The 20,736-nt window shown below is 43.2% G+C and overlaps 1 protein-coding gene across 1 annotated transcript in view; it reads right to left on the bottom strand.

The window, feature by feature from the left end:
* Positions 1-20,736, bottom strand: part of SHISA8 (shisa family member 8) — an 83,795-nt gene that overhangs the window by 2,310 nt on the left and 60,749 nt on the right. Inside the window, exon 2 of the mRNA XM_033932823.1 lies at positions 15,079-15,206. Coding sequence (XP_033788714.1) covers positions 15,079-15,206 — 128 coding nt within the window. The remainder of the gene's footprint in view (positions 1-15,078; positions 15,207-20,736) is intronic.

Genomic DNA, 20,736 nt, shown 5'->3' with positions numbered 1-20,736 from the left:
ACAGTGTGCAGCATCTTTCGCCCCTGTCCACCTGCCCCATGTCCAACATTTCTGCTTTTAACACCCCTCTCCAGCTCCATGAAACATCTCTTCCTCCATTCCCTCCACCACCATGTCCAACATTCTTCCCTCTTGCATCCATTTCCATCTGTCCCACTGTTTCCTCTCCACCACCACATCCAACATTTCTCCCTCTTATCTCTCTCTACCTCACTCCTCTCCTATCACCATGTCCAATAATTCTCTTCTTTCTTCCTTTCCCCATGTACACCATCTTTTTCCCTCTCACTCACACCCATGCTTAACAATTCTCACTTTCTATTCTCTCCCCCACCTCAGCATCTCTTCCCCTATCCTTACATCCTATGTCCCAAGTTCATGCCCCCTCCCTCCCTTCTATGTCCCAAGTTAGAGCTCCCTTTCTCCTTTCCAGCCTTTGCTCCAAGTTTGTGCCCCCTCTCTTGCTTCTGTGCCCTAACACATCCCCTCCCTACATTGTGTCCCAAATTCATGCCCCCTTCCTCATTTGTCCCAAGTTCACGCTCACGTCCTTCCTGTGTCCCAACATGCCCCTCCCTCCTGTGTTCCAACGTGCCCCTCTCCCTCCCTCCCTCCCTCCTGTGACCCAATATGCTTCTCTTCCTCCCTCCCTTCTGTGTCCCAAGTTCATGTCCCCTCCCAAGAGTGTGTACCTGTGTTCTGGCTGGCTCTAAAACATCCAAGTAGGTCTCCTCCTCCTTTCTTCACAAAGCCACAGGCACAGCAACAGAGTATTGAAAGAGGTCCTGGTGTGCTCCCAAGTATGACATTTCTCACCTCTCCCGGTCCCCAGTCCATATCCCCTCTGCCTTTCCCTAGCCATGTCTTCTCTTCCTTCTCTGCTTTCCCTGAGTTGTCCATCTCTCTCTCCCCCTTCTGTCCCCTCCCCTGATTCTCTTTCCCTTTCCCCATCTTGCCCCCTCCACCAAATCTCTCTCCCTCTCCCCATTTTGCCCCCTCCACATCTATTTCTCCCTTCCACCCCCTGCCTTCCCTCATGTCCATATCTCCCTTTCTTACTCCCTCTGTCCTTCTCCAAATTCATTGTCCATCTTTCCCTCTCTTACGCCCTCTGTCCTTCTCCAAATCCATCTCTTATGTCCCTCTTCTGCCCCTCCCTGTCCTCCTTTTACCCCCTCTGCCATCCCCAAATCCATCTCTCCCTGTCTCTCACACATCTGACATTCCCTCCCTTACTCCATTCCTCACATCTCTCCCTCCTTCCCTCATCTGAGTCCAATAGCTCTCCTTTCCCGCAGTCCCATATGCATCTTCTCCTCCCTCCCATCTGCTCACCTGCCATGTTTAACTTCTTAGAAAAGCAGCCTGCATCTAGACAAGCACATCAGGTGTTGGCTCCAAGTACTCACCAGCTGCACACTGCTGTTCTCAACCTGGCCAGAACAATGTACCAGCTCCTGCTCTCCGGAGTCTGTGGAAGCATCAGCTCGCTGGAGTCAAAATCCGATTCCATGACTAAGCGAGCAGGGATCTGTCCGCAGTGCCACATGCGATGTGCACTTCAGAGTGGACTGCCGCACAGAAACAAAGGCCGCCGGCCAGCTTGGGGCAGGATAAGCAGCCCAGGAACACACGCCCGCAGACACATCACTCTCTGTCCCGGGCCTGGAGTTCCATGTGTCCGTCCCTCCGCCGCACGCACAGTGGGAGGGAGCCCGGCTCAACCAACCCTACTCGCTGCATCAGAAGGAAAGCGCCAGAACCATTTTCACTCCACTGTGGCCCGCCCTAGCGGAAACAGGAAGTTGTCAGAGAGGGCGGGCCACAGTGGAGAGAAGACGCCGGATCAGTGGCAGGGAGCGCTTTTCTAAGAAGTTAAACGCGGCAGGCAGGGGAACATGCAGGCAGGCAGGTGGGCAGGAGGAGTGATCACCAACAGAACGGCCAATTTTGGGGGAGGCCATGGCCCCTGTGGCCCCCCATTCCGACGCCTATGGTCTGATCTCCCTTTGCATAATACCTTTTAACAGGGAGTTGCAATAGTCTAGTTTTGAGATCTCTAGAGAGTGGATTAATATGTTTATTGATTTTGACAAAATTTGATAAGAATTTTGACACCAATCAAATCATATGGAGTTTGTAATGACAAGACTTGACCACTGAACTAATATGTTCATGATTATTAAATTTGTGGTCAAAATTGACACCTAGAATTTTTACTGAACTAACCATTTGTAATGGATTGCCATTAATGGTGATAGGGGCTCCTAAGGAAGTACCTTCTTTCCAGGGGAATAGTAAGGCCTTTGTTTTTTGAATGTTAAGAGCTAGCATATTCTGCTTCAACCAGAGACTGAGATGATCAAGTTTTTGATTAATGTTAAGAATTTCATTGGGGTCATCAGATGATATAGGGTGCATAAGTTGTATGTTATCTGCATAGGTGAAAACAGAAAATCCAATGGATTGACATAGGGTCATTAAGGGGGCTATGAAGGTATTGAACAAAAGTGGAGTTAGGAAGGATGCCAAATTTGATATTGTATGTTTGAGATGTAGTGTTATTGAATATTACTTCTGAAGAGTGATCAGCAAAATATGATTTGAACCAGTTGAATATTTGACCCGAAATACCAATGGAAGATAGCCTAGCTAGCAACAGATGATTATCAATAGTGTCAAAGGCCACGGAAAGATCAAGTGAGATAAGGATGACTGATCTGTGATGGTCAAGTTGATATAGTATGTTTGTCATCATTCCTATTAAAGAGTGCTCAGTAGAATGATGTTTGCGAAAATCTGTCTGGTTGGGATGTATTGCATTCGTTGATTCAATGAATTCTGATGTCTGATTAAACACAATCTTCTCAGTTAGTTTAGCCAAAAATGGAATGTTTGAGATCGGATGATAGTTAGATGAATCCTGAAGGCTAACTTTATGATATTTTACAACTGGGAAAATTGTTGCAGATTTCAATTGTTTTGGGAGTAAACCAGATTCAAAACTAATTAATGTATTAGAGGGCTGAAGGTAGAAAAAACCCGTTTAATAATTAATAGATGGAGAGATGATTTCTGAATGACAGCGTTTTGCGTTAATGTTCTTTATCAAATGCTCTAATTCGTACAGTACGGGAATATTAAATTTGGAACATTTAGAAGTTGGTAATGTTTGAATTTCCTGATCAGGATCATCTGGTTTCCCTGGAGTTAAATGAATCTATTTCTGAATATTGTTTATTTTTTCACTAAAGTAATCAGCCAGATTCCTGGCTGTAAGTTTACCCTCTGTCTCAAGATCAGTTGTTTGGATATTAGGAGTAATAGATTTCAAAATTTTATACAGAATACATGGGTTTTAAGCTGTATGAATTTTCTTTGAATAATAGGTTTTTTAGTAAGATTAATTTTGGCTTTATATAATGCAGCGTGTTCATTATACCTTTTTAGAATGGCTACTGTTTTTTTGTGCTTCCATGATCTTTCCAAGAACCTTAGTTGTTTTTTTAGGAGTACAAGTTCCCCGGTATACCAGGGATTCATCAGCTTACGTGATGATAGAGTTCTTGTTATCCTGGGTTTACTCCACTGCAGGTAGGGACTCATGTCACTTTTCTTAGAGGAATGCAATTGGAAAATCAGATCTACATGTTTATGCCTGTAATAGGGGAAAGCCCGGGGCTGGATTAACTCTATTGGATAAATCTGGAGCCCATCGACAACCGTAGACGCCAAAGACCTTTTAATAATTATTTGTTTTTGCTGCATCTTCTTGAAATACAACAGTTGTACAGGCAAAACATATTCAGCATGTAAAGGGGCAAGTCAACAACTGGGCATTTCAATGTAGGCACTGCAATGTTGTGCACTTTACGCCAATCCTATAATGGTATCTATGTATGCCTAAGCCAGACATGAGCAACTCCGGTCCTGGAGGGCCGGAATCCAGTCGGGTTTTCAGGATTTCCCCAATGAATATGCATTGAAAGCAGTGCTTGCACATAGATCTCATGCATATTCATTGGGGAAATCCTGAAAACCCAATTGGATTACGGCCCTCCAGGACTGGAGTTGCCCATGTCTGGCCTAAGTCTTTATAGAATACTAGTGGAAAGCCACATAGGTGTGCCAAATTTTAAGCGTAATCATTTTATGTCAGGTCAGTGGCTGACAGAAGTTGGTGTGCCTTTATGTCATGAAATGAGTACCGTAAAACTATAAACTGTGCAAATCACTTGTAGACAGTAATGGTAAATGGAATAAAGAATGTTTTCAGAACAGAGAACTTGATTAGATAGTGGCTTTTTTGGTTTTAATTAAAAGGCCAGATGTTCTTTGACTTGAAAGAGTTTTTCTCTCTCTTGTATATATATATATATATATATATATATATATATATATATATATATATATATATATATATATACACACACCCATCATTCTCTTTATTTTCCAGAGATGCATGGAACCTTCCTCCTATGCTCTCTCTTGCAAGCATGCAATAAAACCTAAAGTGATGATGTAACTTTAAATTCATTTATTTTGATATGATCAAACTGCTGGAGAGGGTGCAGAGACGAGCAATGAAGCTAATAAAGGTATGGAGAACTTGGAATACGAGGAACGACTTAAGAGACTGGGATTGTTCTCCCTTGAGAAGAGGAGACTGCGAGGGGATATGATCGAGACTTTCAAAATACTGAAAGGAATCGACAAAATAGAGCAGGGAAAAAATTATTTACAATGTCCAACGTGACACGGACAAGAGGACATGGACTGAAGCTGGGGAGGGACAAGTCCAGGACAAATATCAGGAAGTTCTGCTTCACGCAACGAGTGGTGGACACCTGGAATGCTCTCCCAGAGGAGGTTATTGCGGAATCCACCATTCTAGGATTTAAAAGCAAATTAGATGCACATCTCCTTACGAGAGGCATAGAGGGATATGGGTGACTAAAATTTATGCCAAGTGTACACCTGGCTGGGCCTCTGCGTGTGTGGATCACTGGACTTGATGGACCAAAGGTCTGATCCGGAGATGGCAGTTCTTATGTTCTTATGTACTTGCTGCGTCTAGTATACTTTTTTTTTAAAAAGCACTGGGAGTTTTAAGTGACATCAGGTAACACAAGGAAATCTGAATGGGCTACTCTGGTAAAATTAGAAAACACACAGTAGCAGTAAAGAAAAGCAAAGAAAGACCAGTATGGCCCACGGATTCACCTTAAGAACAACATAAGAATAGCCTTACTGGTTCAGACAAATGGTCCATCTAGCCCAGTATCTTCATGGTGGCCAATCCAGATCACAAGTACCTTCTGCATACAAAAAGGACATTTATTTATTTATTTTTTTTGGGGGGGGAACAATTTAAGTAGGCTAATTTTATCCTCCTCTGTGTCTGTTTTATACACCAGGGGCTCATATGGTTTTTAGCTCATGTCTTTTCATTCATAGCTCATGGCAAGTTAAGTTTAGGTACTGCACATTCCTGTCCCCAGAGGGCTTAGAATCTGAAGGCCTGGTTTACTAACGCGTTCTCCCCATTCTCTCTCTATGAGTAAAAGGCTCAGTAAATAAAGCCCTAACTTTGCATCTGAGCCTACAGAAAGTGCAGGATCACAAGGGGCATCAGCAGGCTTTCAATTAGAGAATGACATGGTGACAAAATTCATCACCGTTCCCGTCCCCGCGGATAACCGCAGGAAACCATCTTCATGTCATTCTTTAAGGAGAGAGGGAAGAATCAGAGTATGAATGGCCACAACCACTGACCCGCAAGCTTTGCTTTGAAGAATGCTGGTGTAGAAGGACTGAGGTTGAGATAGACACTAAAGAATGACAGTCTCTGGTATTCAGAGCAGATACTGTGATGTCACAATGCCTCATTCCACCAGTGCCTAAGAGCCAATCACATCAGTGATGTCACAATGGCTTCATTATCCTTGACTCACATAAGAATCAGAATATGAATGGCCACAATCACTGACCCTCAAGCTTTGCTTTGAAGAATGCTGGTGTAGAAGGACTGAGGTTGAGATAGACACTAAAGAATGACAGTGTCTGGTATCCAGAGCAGATACTGTGATGTCATAATGCCTCATTCCAGTAGTGCCTAAGAGCCAATCACATCAGTGATGTTACAATGGCTTCATTATCCTTGACTCACATAAGAATCAGAGTATGAATAGCCACAACCACTGACCCGCAAGCTTTGCTTTGAAGAATGCTGGTGTAGAAGGATTGAGATTGAAATAGACACTAGAAAATGACATGGGATTATTTCCCGCGGTTATCCGCGGGGACGGGGACGGTGATGAATTTTGTCACCGTATCATTCTCTACTTTCAATGTCAGCTTTCCTGATGCCCCGTCTGTTTCTCTAAACACTAAACTACTCCTCCACTTCAAGCTAGTTCCCCAAGAACCTCTCTCGCTGGAATGCTCTTCCCTTCAACTAGAAGCCTCTCTGAATAGATTTAAACTTTCCTATATAATGATACTGTACGATGGTTCTCATATAAAGCTAGATGGAGATACCCCTGTGCGGTTGGCCTGTGAAGGCAGTACTAGGGTTACCAAATGTCCATATTTCCCTGTGCATGTCCTCCTTTTGAGGACATGTCGGGGGGTCTGGACGGCTTTTCAAAACCTTAAATCACGTTGGGCAGGGAGGAAGGACCCACGGCAACAAGAGGGCATCCGTTGAAAATCAGGGGTGGGAAATTTCATGGCGACACCAGAAAATATTTCTTCACCGAAAGGGTGGTTGATCGCTGGAATAATCTTCCACAACAGGTAATTGAGGCCAGCAGCGTGCCAGATTTTAAGAAAAGATGGGATTGGCATGTGGGATCTCTTCATGGAGGTAGTTAGGGGGTGGGCCATTAGTGTGGGCAGACTAGATGGGCCGTGGCCCTTTTCTGCCGTCATGTTCTATGTTTCTATGCCACACGATGACACGTGCGTGTAATGTCATTGTGTGGCATCCACGCATGCGTGGACTTCCTGCCCGACAAGAACTGGCAGTGGGGGCGGGGCTATGGCAGGACTGGGGGCAGGATTAGGGCGGGAATGGGTAGAACTTCTCCATTCCATTTCTCTGTCCCTTTCTCAGTTTCAACTCTTATGCCCTCTATCTACCCCAGTGGTTCTTAAACCTGTCCTGAGGAACCCCCAGCCACTCGAGTTTTCAAGATATCCCTAATGAATATGCATTTTATAAACACAAAGAGCTATATTTGCTACAAATTTATAAACTAAAATTCCCACACATTCATTAATCACTTCTTTTTATTTTATACTGTTTGTTTTTAAAAAAATTTTTATCCCACACATGTGTTAATACTTCATATCATATAAATATACACATAAATGAATGGCGACACCAGAAAGTATTTCTTCACAGAGAGAGTAGTTGATCATTGGAACAAGCTTCCAGTGCAGGTGATCGAGGCAGACAGCGTGCCAGACTTTAAGAATAAATGGGATACCCATGTGGGATCCCTACGAAGGTCAAGATAAGAAAATTGGGTCATTAGGGCATAGACAGGGGATAGATAAGCAGAGTGGGCAGACTTGATGGGCTGTAGCCCTTTTCTGCCGTCATCTTCTATGTTTCTATAAATAACTTACTAAAACCTTAACAACCTACCCGATAAAAGTTCATATCAAAACTACTCTATTTCAGTACTGTCCATATACTGGCCTAAAAGTTCTTGATATTGTGCAAACTTATCACTTCATGAATGGTATTCCAATAGATGTTATCTTCATATTCCTTGTATCGCTGTTCACCATAAACTGAGCACAATTGCCCAACACAAATCCGTGTTTCGCCTGTTGGCGTCGTCGGGGGCTATAGGCTGATCTCGGCTTCAGTAATGAATCTTAGTTCTATAATACTATAATTATACACACACTCCTTATAATCCTACTTACAACATACCAAATTATAATCCTCATAATTAAACATCAAAATCATATGAACTTTTATTGTGTTGGTTGGGTAGGTTGTTAAGGTTTTAGTAAGTTATTTATGTGTATATTTATATGATATGAAGTATTAACACATGTGTGGGGTGAAAATTTTTTTTTAAACAAACAGTATAAAATAAAAAGAAGTGATTAATGAATGTGTGGGAATTTTAGTTTATAAATTTATAGCAAATATAGCTCTTTGTGTTTATAAAATATATTCTACTGAATTGATATGATCAGTCCCGAAATTGTTTAGTGTGTAATAAATATGCATGAGAGAAATTTGCATGCCTACTACCTACTTTATAGGCAAATCTTGCTTATGTATATTCATTAGGGATATCTTGAAAACCTGACTGATTGGGGGGTCCCACAGGACATGTTTAAGAACACTGATCTACCCCATTAGATCTGAATTATTGTACACCACTTGGATGTTTTTCAATAGGTGGTATATCAAGCACTGAACCTGAACCTCTTTTAAACCCTGGTGTGAATTCTCCAGTTCAGGGCCCAAGATGTATTATTCAAGTTCAAAAAGATGCTGCAAACAAGTTAGTAGTGTTCCAAAATAAATAACTTTAGCAATAAAACAGCACAGTATTATATGTTGTTATTACATATTTTTAGTTTATTATATTACATTACATTCGTGATTTTTATTCCGCCATTACCTTGCAGTTCAAGGCGGATTACAGAAGAGGATTTCTAGACATGTCCTGAGGTGTTACAGAGTAGAGCGGGTTGCTTCAGAAATGTTTCATATGGTGTTAGTTAGTCTTCATGGATTTCTTGAATAGTAGGGTTTTTATTTCTTTTCTGAAAGTTTTGTAGTCTGGGGTCGCAATTAGTAGATTGGAGAGTTGGTGGTCTAGTTTTGCTGCCTGTGTGGCTAGAAGGCCATCGTATAGTTTTTTACCGTTTGATGTCTCTGATTGGAGGGTATGTGAATGGTGTCTGGATTTTCCTGTGTCTGGTTGTGGTAGTTTGGATTAGGCGGTTGTTCAAGTAGGCTGGGCTGTCTCCAGTCAGGTACTTTAGCTAGATTGTGAGCCTTCGGGACAGATAGGGTAGTTTTTCTCAAGTACCTAATTTCATTTTAGTTTGATACTTTGTAAACCACTTAGGTCATTAAATGCAGGAGTGGTATATAAAATCTTAAATAAACAGGCTGACTATCCTGTTGGACTTTTTTCATCTGTTGCCAGGCACCTCTGCAGCCACCACCCGGCTTTGCCGGCATCGGGAGGGGAGGTCCTCTCTCCCGGATTTAAAACCCAGTGTGCCGCAGAACGTGGCCCATGGACATGTGCCCGAGTTCGCGTGTCTGAAGTGGCATTGCCAATGGGGCAGGACATGCCCCTTTGGAGCCGAGAAGGAGCGGTTAAGAGATTAACAACCATGGGGAAGAGAAAGGCGAAGATTGTTTCCACATCAATATCAACAGGCCCAATGGATTGCCATCTCTTCCCAATTTTGGGTGTTTCTGCTGAAGGTAAAATTGATTTCTCATCTCAATCTGCCTCGCTCTCCTCTGGAGAGCCCACGCCTCCACCTCAACCTGTATTGAATTTAGCAGAGAATAATGACTTCATCCCTAACTTCTCTATTACCATCTGAGCTGGATCTAAAAAAATCCTTACCGGGAAGACAATCAGTAGTAGTGATTTCTCCTGTTTCAATGCCCTCGGGGTCTAGTAATAGGCCCAAGTTTGGCGATAAATCTATTACACTTCAAGACGTTTGGACGATAGTTAATAGAATAGAGAACTCACTACAGGGTACTGTTGTAAAACTGTGCCAATTTTCAACAGAAATTACAGAACAGGTATTACAATTACAATTACAGGTAACTGAACAAGAGCCTCAATTGGTTGTAATTGAAAAAAAAGTGAATTAATTGGAAGCATCTGTTTCTCTAAGACAATCTTGTGCAGTAACTAAAGTGAAGGATAATACTTTGTTACATTTACAGATGGAAAGAATGGAAAATACTATGAGATCTAAGAACCTCAGATTCCTCAACATTCCCATGTCTCATTATCTATCTCCTTTGGAACTACTTAAAATGTATTTGAAAGATATTCTTGGTTATACTCAATTAGAAAATTTTCTACCTGATAATTTGTATTATATACCTAGTGGTTTCTAAAGTTGTTTCTGAAGAGGGAGGACCAGATCAATTGGTATCGCCTGATAGTTTAAATATTTCCCAATTTTTAGAATCTTCTAAAGATTATACAGCCAAGAGAGGAACATTGTTGGTTACCTTTAGAACTGAGTTGGAAAACAAGCTATTCTTAAGTTATATTTTGCAAATAAAAAGGCTCTCCTTTGTAGGCAACGGTTAAATGTTTTTCCAGATGTTTCTAAGCAAACACAGTACAGGAGAAGGCAATTCCTGCAACTCAAAATGCATGTCTTGGCTCTTGGAGCTTTATTCTTCCTTAAGTTCCCGTGTAAGTGTATTGTAACTTATGAGAGTAATAAGTATATTTTTGTCAATCCAGCTCAACTGGAAATTTTTCTTCATGATAAATCATAAAAATTGCCTGTAACTAATGTAGAGGTTGAGAATAAGTGAAGCAATATAGAATAATTTGGCCTTTTCTTGACATCAAAGGATTGTCTTTTTTTCCCTTAAATTTTCTCTTATTAGGTGATAAGCAGCCCCAATAATGTGGACTTGAGAAATACTTTTTATATTCTTTTTTCCTTTTAACTAATTTTGTGATTGCTTGAAATTGTTATATATTGTACCAAATGAATAAATTTATTTTTTAAAAATCTAGTCTAGTGGAGTCAGCAGATTCTCTTCCATGCTATTGGGCCACTATCTCAGAATAGTCCAACCCCTAATTAAATTTGATTGGCCACTTTCTGGAGCAGGGTTTTGATTATTTTTTTCCATATATTTCTTGGGCACCCTCATTCCCTTCCTTTCTGGATCGTACAGGTACCTATTGCTCGCAAAGTTTGAATTTTTTTCTCTAGTGCTTCTTTTCTTCACTCCTTCAGACACCTGGTTTAAGCTCATTAGATAGCTCTCTGTTGTTTCCATTTCAGTCTCCACACTGTCAATCCCTCAAGAATACTGTTTCACTGGACGCCAGAAGCATCACCTCAAGAACTCTTTTGCATGGTGCTCAGCTTCTCTCACAGAAAAACTAAAGACATGAAGCAAATTTTCTTCCTTTCTAGCTCCAAAAATGCTCATAAAGAAGAGACCAACCTCTCCATTTCTATTTCTTTCTACCTGAATGACCATTCTTAGCCCAGTCAGTCGATATTGTGTATTTGGATTTTCAAAAGGTATTTAACAAAGTACCTCATGAAAGACTCCTAAGGAAATAAGAAAGTCATGGGATAGGAGATAATGTCTTAATGTGATTAAAAACTGGTTAAAAGTTAGAAAACAAAGAATATAGTTAAATGGACAGTACTCCCAATGGAGAAGGGTGGATAGTGTGGTTCCCCAGGGGTCTGTACTGGATCCGCTGTCTGACACAGTTATACATGATCTAGAGATGGGAATAACCAGTGAGGTAATTAAATTTACTGATGACACAAAGTTATTCAATGTTGTTAAACTGCAAGAGGATTGTGAAAAATTGTAAGAGAACCTTACGAGACTGGAATTAGAAGAGGTTCAAAAAAGAGCGACCCAGATGATAAAGGGGATGGAACTACTCTCGTACAAGGAGAAAGTAACAAGGTTAGGGCTTTTCAGCTTGGAAAAGGTGGCTGAGGGGAGATATGATTGAAGTCTACAAATGCTGGGTGGTGTAGAACAAATACAAATGAATCAACTTTTTTATTCCATCAAAAGTTGCAAAAACTAGGAGACATTCAAAGTTACAGGGAAATAATTTTTCAAACCAATAAGAGGAAATATTTTTTCATTCAGAGAATAAATAGTTAAGCTCTGGAATGTGTTGCCGGGGGAAATAGTGACAGCGGTTAATGTAGCTGATTTTAAAAAAGGTTTGGACAAGTTCCTGAAGGAAAAGTCCATAGTCTGCTATTGAGACAGACATAGGGGAAGAAACTGCTTGCCTTGGGATTGATAGCATGGAATGTTGCTCAAACTTTCCGGCAGGTGGCACACTAAATCCAGTGTCCCAGCTGGCACCCGGAAGTCGGTGCAATGACATCATGTGATGTCATTGCATCAATGTCTGCGCATGCACTGAGGCCCGTCTGGCCACAACCCCGCCAGTGGAGGGATCCAGGAGGTGCGGGGAGAGGAGGAGAGACACCGGCCTGGAGGAGAGTCATATGCGCCAGCTGACTTCCTATAGGACATGCCTCTCGCCGCGAAAAGCACGTCCTGTAGGCAGGCAGCCAGCGTGGACGACTCACCTCCTCACCAGTGTGTCACGGCACACCAGAAATCTCAGGAGGCACATAGTTTGCGATACACTGAGGTATAGGAAACTTCAGGAATCTGGTACATTTGATACTCAATTCCATATATGCAGTGGTGTAGTAAGGGGGGCAAACCTCCCTGGACGCCATTTTCGTGGGGGTGCCAGCACATCTCCTCCTCTCTTCCCCCGTATACCTCTTGAAATGTTCGCTGGCACAAACTGCATCTTCCACCTGCTGCTCGTGCCAGCCTCAGCTCCCTTCTGACATCACTTCCTAGTCGTGGGATCAGGACGTGATGTCAGAAGTGAGCTAAGGCTGACACGAGTAGGAGGTGGAAGATGTTGCTCGCATCGGTGAACATATCAAGAGGAATGTGGGGAGGAGCGCTCGGCACAATGAGGAAGAGTGGGTACTTGGCGTGGTGATGCTGGGCACCTTCCACCCTCGCTATGCCACTGCGTATATGTTCAAGTAGATAGGAATCTTTTTTTTTTCATGAAGTTTCTCCTATAAATAGATACAGTAGCTATAATAGACATCTGCATACAGTGAATAAGCCAAAGTGACCTTTAGTGGGCAGAGGTCAGAATCACAGCTGAGAAGAGTAGCACACAGCCTTTATTGACTAGGCCAAGGCCAGGCTTCTTTTTACAGTTGTTCACTTGGCAATGCTGCTGCTTTTATAATATGAATTTATCTGGTCCTTGTAGAGGTAAGGTTATAGGGACAGGATTAGAGGTAAATTATAAAATTAATCAGAGACCACTGTTCAGGCAGTGGGCCTGATGGGCCGCCGCGGGAGCGGACTGCTGGGCGAGATGGACCTCTGGTCCGCCTCAGCGGAGGCAACTTCTTATGTTCTTATATATAAATTACACATATCGATCAAAAATAAAGGAAATTGAATAGCTTAATACAAATTTATACATAAAATAGAACATATAATAATAAACTAAAATAAACATCCTCTATAATAAAACCCTAAGCGCGCAGCCACCGTGCTGTTTGCCTCCGTGCCGAATTCTATTTCAGGCGCGTGGGGTGGCTTGCGATGGTGGTAGCGGTTTGACTTCTGTGCTGCTGGGTTTGACTGCACTGCCGGGTTTGACTGCTGTACTGCCGGGACGCTTTTTCTCACCCCTGGACCAGCAAACGCAGCAGCCACGGGGCATTTGCTAGGTGGGCTGGCCTAGCAAAAACCCCGAGGCTGCCAGGGCTAGCGGATGCTGGACAGGGGGATCAGATAAGAGGTGCTGCTGGACGGGGGGTGTGTGTGTGTGTGTAAAAGGAAGGGAGACAGCCTACTGCTGGACAGGGGGAGCAGGGAAGAGGTGCTGCTGGACAGGGAGGGGTAAAAGGAAGGGAGAAGGGCTGCTTCTGGACAGGGGGAGCAGGGAAGAGGTGCTGCTGGACAGGGGGGGTAAAAGGAAGGGAGAAGGGTTACTGCTGGACAGGGGGAGCAGGGAAGAGGTGCTGCTGGACAGGGGGGTAAAAGGAACGGAGAAGGGTTACTACTGGACAGGGGGATCAGGGAAAGGGTGCTGCTGGACAGGGAGGGGTAAAAGGAAGGGAGAAGGATTACTACTGGATAGGGGGAGCAGGGAAGGGGTGCTGCTGGACAGGGGGAGCAGGGAAAAGGTGCTGCTGGATGGGGGTAAAAGGAAGGGAGAAGGGTTACTGATGGACAGGGGGAGCAGGGAAGGGGTGGTGGTGGACAGTTGAGGAAAGAGAGAGAGAAAAAGAAAGAATGAAAGAAAGACAGACAGCGGCCAAGGAAAGACAGAGAAAGAAAGAAAGACTGACAGACAGACACACACATCTATTCTAGCACCCGTTAATGTAACGGGCTTAAAGATTAGTATACTAATAAACTAAAATAAACATAAAATAAAACAAAAATACACTCAAGAGCTGCAGAATCTTTAATCAGAAACAAAGGAGTCTCGTTTAACTACAATAGGTTTCTACAAAAATCATCTAGCGGGGCCCATTTCAGATTGAAATTAACAATGTTACTAAATTTGAAAGCTATCATTTCTTCATAGTTCCTAATCATACACAAGTGATCTGGTCCTTGTCTTAATTTTGCTGATTGTATTAAAAATTATTTATTTATATGGACTTGGCTCATGCCTTTTTCAGCTGTAAGGCAAATTACATTCAAGTACAGCAGATTCCTAGAGGGCTTCAAATCAGTGGCGTAGCGAGGGTGAATGGCGCCCGGGGTGGTGATGCCTCTCTCCCGCTCCTTTCTGTCCATCCCCTGCCGCATGCGTGCCCTCCTTCCCTTCCCCTGTACCTCTTTCGTTTTCCTGGTGCAAGCAGCATCACGAACTTGTTGCCTGCGTCATGTCTGCTCTCCCTGTGATGTCACTTCCTAGCTGCGGGACCCGGACACGACATCAGAGAGCCGACACCAGCGCGGGCAGCAAGTTCGTGAAGCTGTTCGCGCCGGGAAATGGAAGAAGTATGAGGGAAGGGAAAGGACACATGTAAGGGGGGGGGGAGTCGGGAAGGAGTGGGGAGGTGGAGAGAAGGACAGGCACCGGTGCTGCCGCCAAGAGGGCACCTGGGGCGGACCACTTCTCCCCCACTTAATACGCCACTGCTTCCAATTTAAACCAGAGGCAATAAAGGGTGAAGTGACTGGCCACAAGGAGCCATTAGGCTCCTCCTCCATGGTGTATAATAGGAGATGGACTGGAGCAATGACAACTCATCACTTACCAATACTGTTGTGGGGGGAGACCCTCGCAATCATGTCAGTGATCTGGACCTGAATGCTGCCTCCATGCCCATCTGGAACGTGATCCATGTGCCCATGACTGGGTTGCTTCAGTAGCTCTGTGAGAGTCCTGAAATATACCAGAAAGTGCAAACATGCCCGTCACTCTCACCTTCTAGACATCAGCAAAGAAAATGTTTTCCTGAAACGGCGACTGACTGATGGGCAGAACAGTGTTGAATGTCCTATGTATATAGTATATAACTCAAACTTTCAAAATAGCTATTGATTATTTATTACAAACAAGTGTTGTCTTAATCAGTTCAATAATTTAATAATTTAACAAGTCATCTCATATCTACAATTCATTGTAAAAAATATTTTCACAAATTACCAATAATTGATATAGAAATATTTCAGTTACCTATATCCCATCAACTCACATACACCATTCACCATTCACACACGTACATACTACAGTCACTGTAATCACTTTTATCCAAAATGGATCTTAGTTCAACAATTGATAGTCATCAAATCGGAAGGGTATCAAACCGGTGGTTGTATAACAGTTTAACAAATGTAAATCGCAATTCCTTGGTCACATCCGGCGATCCCCTCTGTCCTCGCAATTGTCCTTTTCTTCAAATAACAAAACGTTCAGCCCAACACAAGACTATGTTTCACCACATGGCATCTTCAGGAGCTGTACAATTTTTTGATCACCAGCTTGTCCCTTTTCATGCCACTTTCTATTTAACATCACTTAATCTAGAAATATTTGTAATATGAAGCTTAAAAGCCCAAAATTGATTCAAGTAGTCTTGAGACAGGTAAAAGGAAGGTTGCCATATGGCTCCAGAAAAAAAAAAAAAAGAGGATGGATTAAGACATCCGGGTTTTACTTCCATTGCTTTCAATGGAAGTAAAACCTAGATGTATCTGTCCTCCTTAGTTCCATTGCATTCAATGGAAGTAAAACCCGGATGTCTTAATCCATCCTCTTTTTACTGGAGCCATATGGTAACCCTAGGTAAAAGAATACCAATGATTCCATGTACTGTATTTTTCATCTATGGATCCATTTTCAGCAGTATTTATAGATATGTAAAATACAATCACTTTTTTAGAAGTTCTAAATTAAACATACAGCTTATCTGTATAGCGGCCGATAATCACTGCTATCAAGATAATTCAACAGCTCACCTTTGCTCAGCCCCAGACCTTGCCTTTATTCATGTAAATGGATTATCAGCCCATTACTATCCACATCCCAAACTCCACAGATAGGCAAGTTATATAATCAGTGGCTACCTATGAATGTGTAACTTGTTTTGAATCTTAACCTGGGTGTATTCTTCTGCACTCAGGGTCCTAAAGTGTGCTACCATGATCCGGTAAATCTAGCCCTGTACTGTGCACATTTTCCATGATAACAGAAACCTGCAAAGCATAAAAATTAATGTGGGATAACTGCAAAGCCTTTGTGATAAATGCAGAGGGTATGTTCAGCATCTGCCCTGCATTTACTTCTCAGGGCAAATGCTAACCACATCACAAAGTGCACACGGTGTGTGGTATGCAGCTGGTCACATATATAGACCATTTCTAGCTTGATTTTCCACACTTGATCTTTCTCCTGGAGCTGTTGCATAGTGATTGTATAATAATAAGTTGAAGCTTAATCCATTTAAAATCACAGGCCATATGATTATCAGGGAATTCTACTCTTCTTAATATTGCTCTAGTTCCATTATGCCATTTTGGCTCTCTTAATACATTTCTGATTATTCTGGGTTATCATCTGGATTTTAAACTTACCTATCATAAACAAATATTAGCTATTAGCTTATACAGGCAGTCCCCATTTTACGAACATCTGACTTACGTCGGACTGGTACTTAAGAACGGAGGTCCTGTTCTACCTTCGGTGTCCCAATGTGCCCCTCTCCCTCCCTCCCGAGTTCCAACACGCCCCTCTGCCTCCCTCCCTCCCTCCATTCTGTGCCCCAAGTCCGTGCCTCTCTCTGGCGGATGTTTACCTTCTGGCTGGCTATTTCCTCCGCACGAAGCCGCAGGCAGCGGCTCCTACACTCATTCCATGGCTGAGCCAGAAGCCTTCCCTCTGACGTGGGAGGAGCTTCCTCTGATGTCAGGGGGAAGGCTTCCAGCTCAGCTGCGCAGCGTACGTAGGAGCCACTGCCTGTGATTTTGTGCAGAGAAACGACTGCGGCTGGGAGGAGAGAGCTGGTCAGAAGGTAAACACCCGCCAGAGGGAGGCACGTACTTGGGGCACAGAATGGAGGGAGGGAGGGAGACAGAGTGGTGCGTTGGAAGAAGGTAAACACCCACTGGAGGGAGACACGTACTTGGGGCACAGAATGGAGGGAGAGACAGAGGGGTGCGTTGGGATGAGGGAGGGAGGGAGCGCAAACTTCGGACAAAGGATGGAAGGAAGGAGGGAGGGGGCATGAACTTGGGACACAGAATGGAGGGAGAAAGGGGAGCATGAGCCATAGGATGGAAGAATGGAGGGAGTGAGGGAGAGATGCTGAGGTGGAGGAGGGAATAGAAAGGGAGAATTGGGTGTCTGAGTGAGAGGGAAAGAGAGATGGTGCACATGGGGAGATGAAGAAAGAGGAGAATTGTTGGGTATAGGCAGGAAGAGAGAATTATTGGACATGGTGGTGGGAGAGGAGTGAGGTAGAGATGCATGGGGAAGAGAGAGATGAAAGGGAGTACTGTTGGATGTGGTGGTGGATAGGGAACAGTGAGATGGATGGAAAGGAATGCAAGAGGGGCCTCAAGGAGGTGGAAAAGGTGGGAAGAATACTAGGATCCGAGTTACATACAAATTCAACTTTAAAACGGTTTAAAAAATGGAACTCGTTCTTAACCCGGGGACTGCCTCATATACAAACTCATGCAGCAATTAGCCCCCCTCTCTCTCTCCACCATAATACGTACACATGCAAACTTCTCTCTTGGGATACAAAGTCACAGATGTTAGTTACACATTCATGACATCAATAGCCAAGCCTGTTGAATCCATTTATTCCATTGCAATTCCCCCCCCCCCAGCTTGCCATTTATGTCCAGCCTAGCTGGAGCAAAGGATGGCACTGCCATATAACCAGCCTGTAACCCTTTTCCATGCATCTCCACCTAACCAAACAGGCAACACTTCTCCATTTCCTTTTTTACCAAAGCTCAATCCTCTCTTCCCCCCCCCCTCTTGAGGGGAGTTTAAGGCTTGGTTATCCTCTTCCCCAAGTCATAACAAGACTTTTCTTCATAACTCCATCTGCACAGGGGTGAGTGGGCAAGGAACAGGAATAGAAGCCACCTGTTTCACCCCCTTTTAATCCCATCTGCTGACCCCACCTACACCCATAACCCTACCCCTGACCTTCTTGTTCTTGGTGTTACTGCCCACTGGCCACAGTCCATCACATGTCGGTGGGGGCTCGGGAAGGTTCCACTCCCCCATCCTATTTATAAACCACTTATAACCTAACTTGTTTACATTCAGGTACTCATAAGGACCTTCAGACGCTAATCCATGCTTGTAGCAAGAAAGATACATTTGCAGAAAAGATCAGGTATTGATTCAGAGAACTTTCTTTAAGATGCTCCAGAACACTATATGACCAAACGCATACTGTGCATACCTTCCAGAGTCCAACATGAGTGAAAACACTTTGCTTAAACCAATCAGAGATAAGAATTCTTTTTGGGGGTAACAGTAATCTTTAAATTAGAGCCCAACACCCAGCAGTGCTGAGCCTCACTTTGGACTTCAAGAGTGCCAGGAAAAAAAAAAGTGATCACCGCTTTGGGAACATGCTCTTAGTTGTGGGCTCCCCCAGCTGATTTTGTATACAGTAGAAACTGTCTGCATTTATACTACTAATCTTTCTTTTTACCTTATACTTCACTGTGCCTTTTGGACCCATGCTCTAAAGATTTGCAGTAGAGGAAACTCTACCGCAAATCCAGCACTGAAAAATCAGAAAGGATTGCTCAAAGTATTGAGCATACAAATCCATGTCGTGTTGAAACTGTAGCAGTAGTTTGCTGCTCATTACTCTGAACCAGCTTTCCTGTCAGTGCCTGAGCCATGATTGGCCCAGGCACTGATAGGAAAGTCAAGTCAAAAACAAAAAAAGCATGCCACAGCATGCCAGCCCCTTCCCTGAGCCCAAGCCCGAGCAGGCTCACCCTGACCCAACTCCCTATCACTGGCCCTGGTGGTCTAGTGAATGCTTGAAACCCCCCAACCCGACCTGACCCAAACTAAGTCCTCCCCCACAACCGCCCCCCCAGCTAGGCTGGACCCAGACCCCTAACTACTACGCAGTATCTGTACCCATTAAAAAAAAGAAAACAAAAGGTTTCCTGCCCCGAACAGCTGAATGGCAGGAGGCTGCTTTGAGGCTTGCCCTGCCTCTCAGCTGTTCAGGCTTCCCCTGCCAGCTCTGCGCATGTGTGAGAGTTGTTCTTACAGCGATCAATTTGACGGGAGAGATGGTGATTATAACGAACCTCCGTGCGAATCATTTGCATGCAAAATATTTAATGCCTCAGTAGCTCTTTTAGAATCGGCCAAAAATTGGACCCGAGCAGATTCTGTTTAGTGCATCTGGCTCTTAGTTTTCTCTCACTTGCTTACAATGCTTTGATTCTCTGCCATATAGACTACAGTATTTCTCTCTACAATAAACTGAAGTTCATATTATCACTGCTCATGTTATACCAGTACTGACTGACCAACACTGGTTGCTAGACTCCCTTCATATAAAATTTAAAATTCTTTTATTGATTGTGATTAAATATAAGCAAGCAGGGACTTATATGACTGCATATAAGAAAAAAGAGGCCTGTTATAGAAAGAGTTAGTCAAAGACACAAGGAAAACAGAAAAATCAAAAAAAGGCTCATAGCTAGAAAAGGTGAAAGGAGATGAAAAAAATGTTATGTCACCTGGAGTGAGTGAGAAGAGGAAGAAGGTATAAATAACACAGGATTATTTAGAAGCGAAATCTCACACCAGTTTATACAGAGACCAAGATGTTTAGTGTGGGCAGGTGTCAAGAAAAGATTTTGTTACAATTAAGGCAACTCATTACTAAAATGTACCGCAAGATAAGCAATTAATTTATTATACTTGTTATAGGGCTTTTCTCCTCTAGTCTGCAATATTGTTTAATTTTGACAATTTAGTGACAAATGTAGAAGAGATTACACTTGCAATGTCACTAAATACACGGAGAGAGTGAATTTCTGCTTTCAGATACAACAAATTACATCAAGAAACTTAGGGGCTGATTCTACAAACAGTGCCTAAATCGGCCGGCGCCTAGAAAAATGGCGCTTGCCGCGTTTCAGTCACACTTAGGCACTGTTTACAGAATCGCGGCTGGCGACAGCTATGTCAAAACGTAGGCACCTGACATGTAGGCGAGGGGTTTTAAAGGCCTAAATTTCAGGCCCCAACGTTTTTTTATGAATCGCGCTTAGTGGCGCCTAAGTCATGCTCCCACCACAGAAATGCCCACTTAGGCGTTAGGCGTCACTAAGCAGCATGTCTTTTATAGAACCGGATAGGCTCCTATCGCCCAATTACATTTTTTTTTTTACCAATTATTGAAACTGTTATT

This window comes from Geotrypetes seraphini, chromosome 2, assembly GCF_902459505.1.
Source record: "Geotrypetes seraphini chromosome 2, aGeoSer1.1, whole genome shotgun sequence".
Lineage (NCBI taxonomy): Eukaryota > Metazoa > Chordata > Amphibia > Gymnophiona > Dermophiidae > Geotrypetes > Geotrypetes seraphini.
This window is presented reverse-complemented; position numbering and strand designations above follow the sequence as displayed.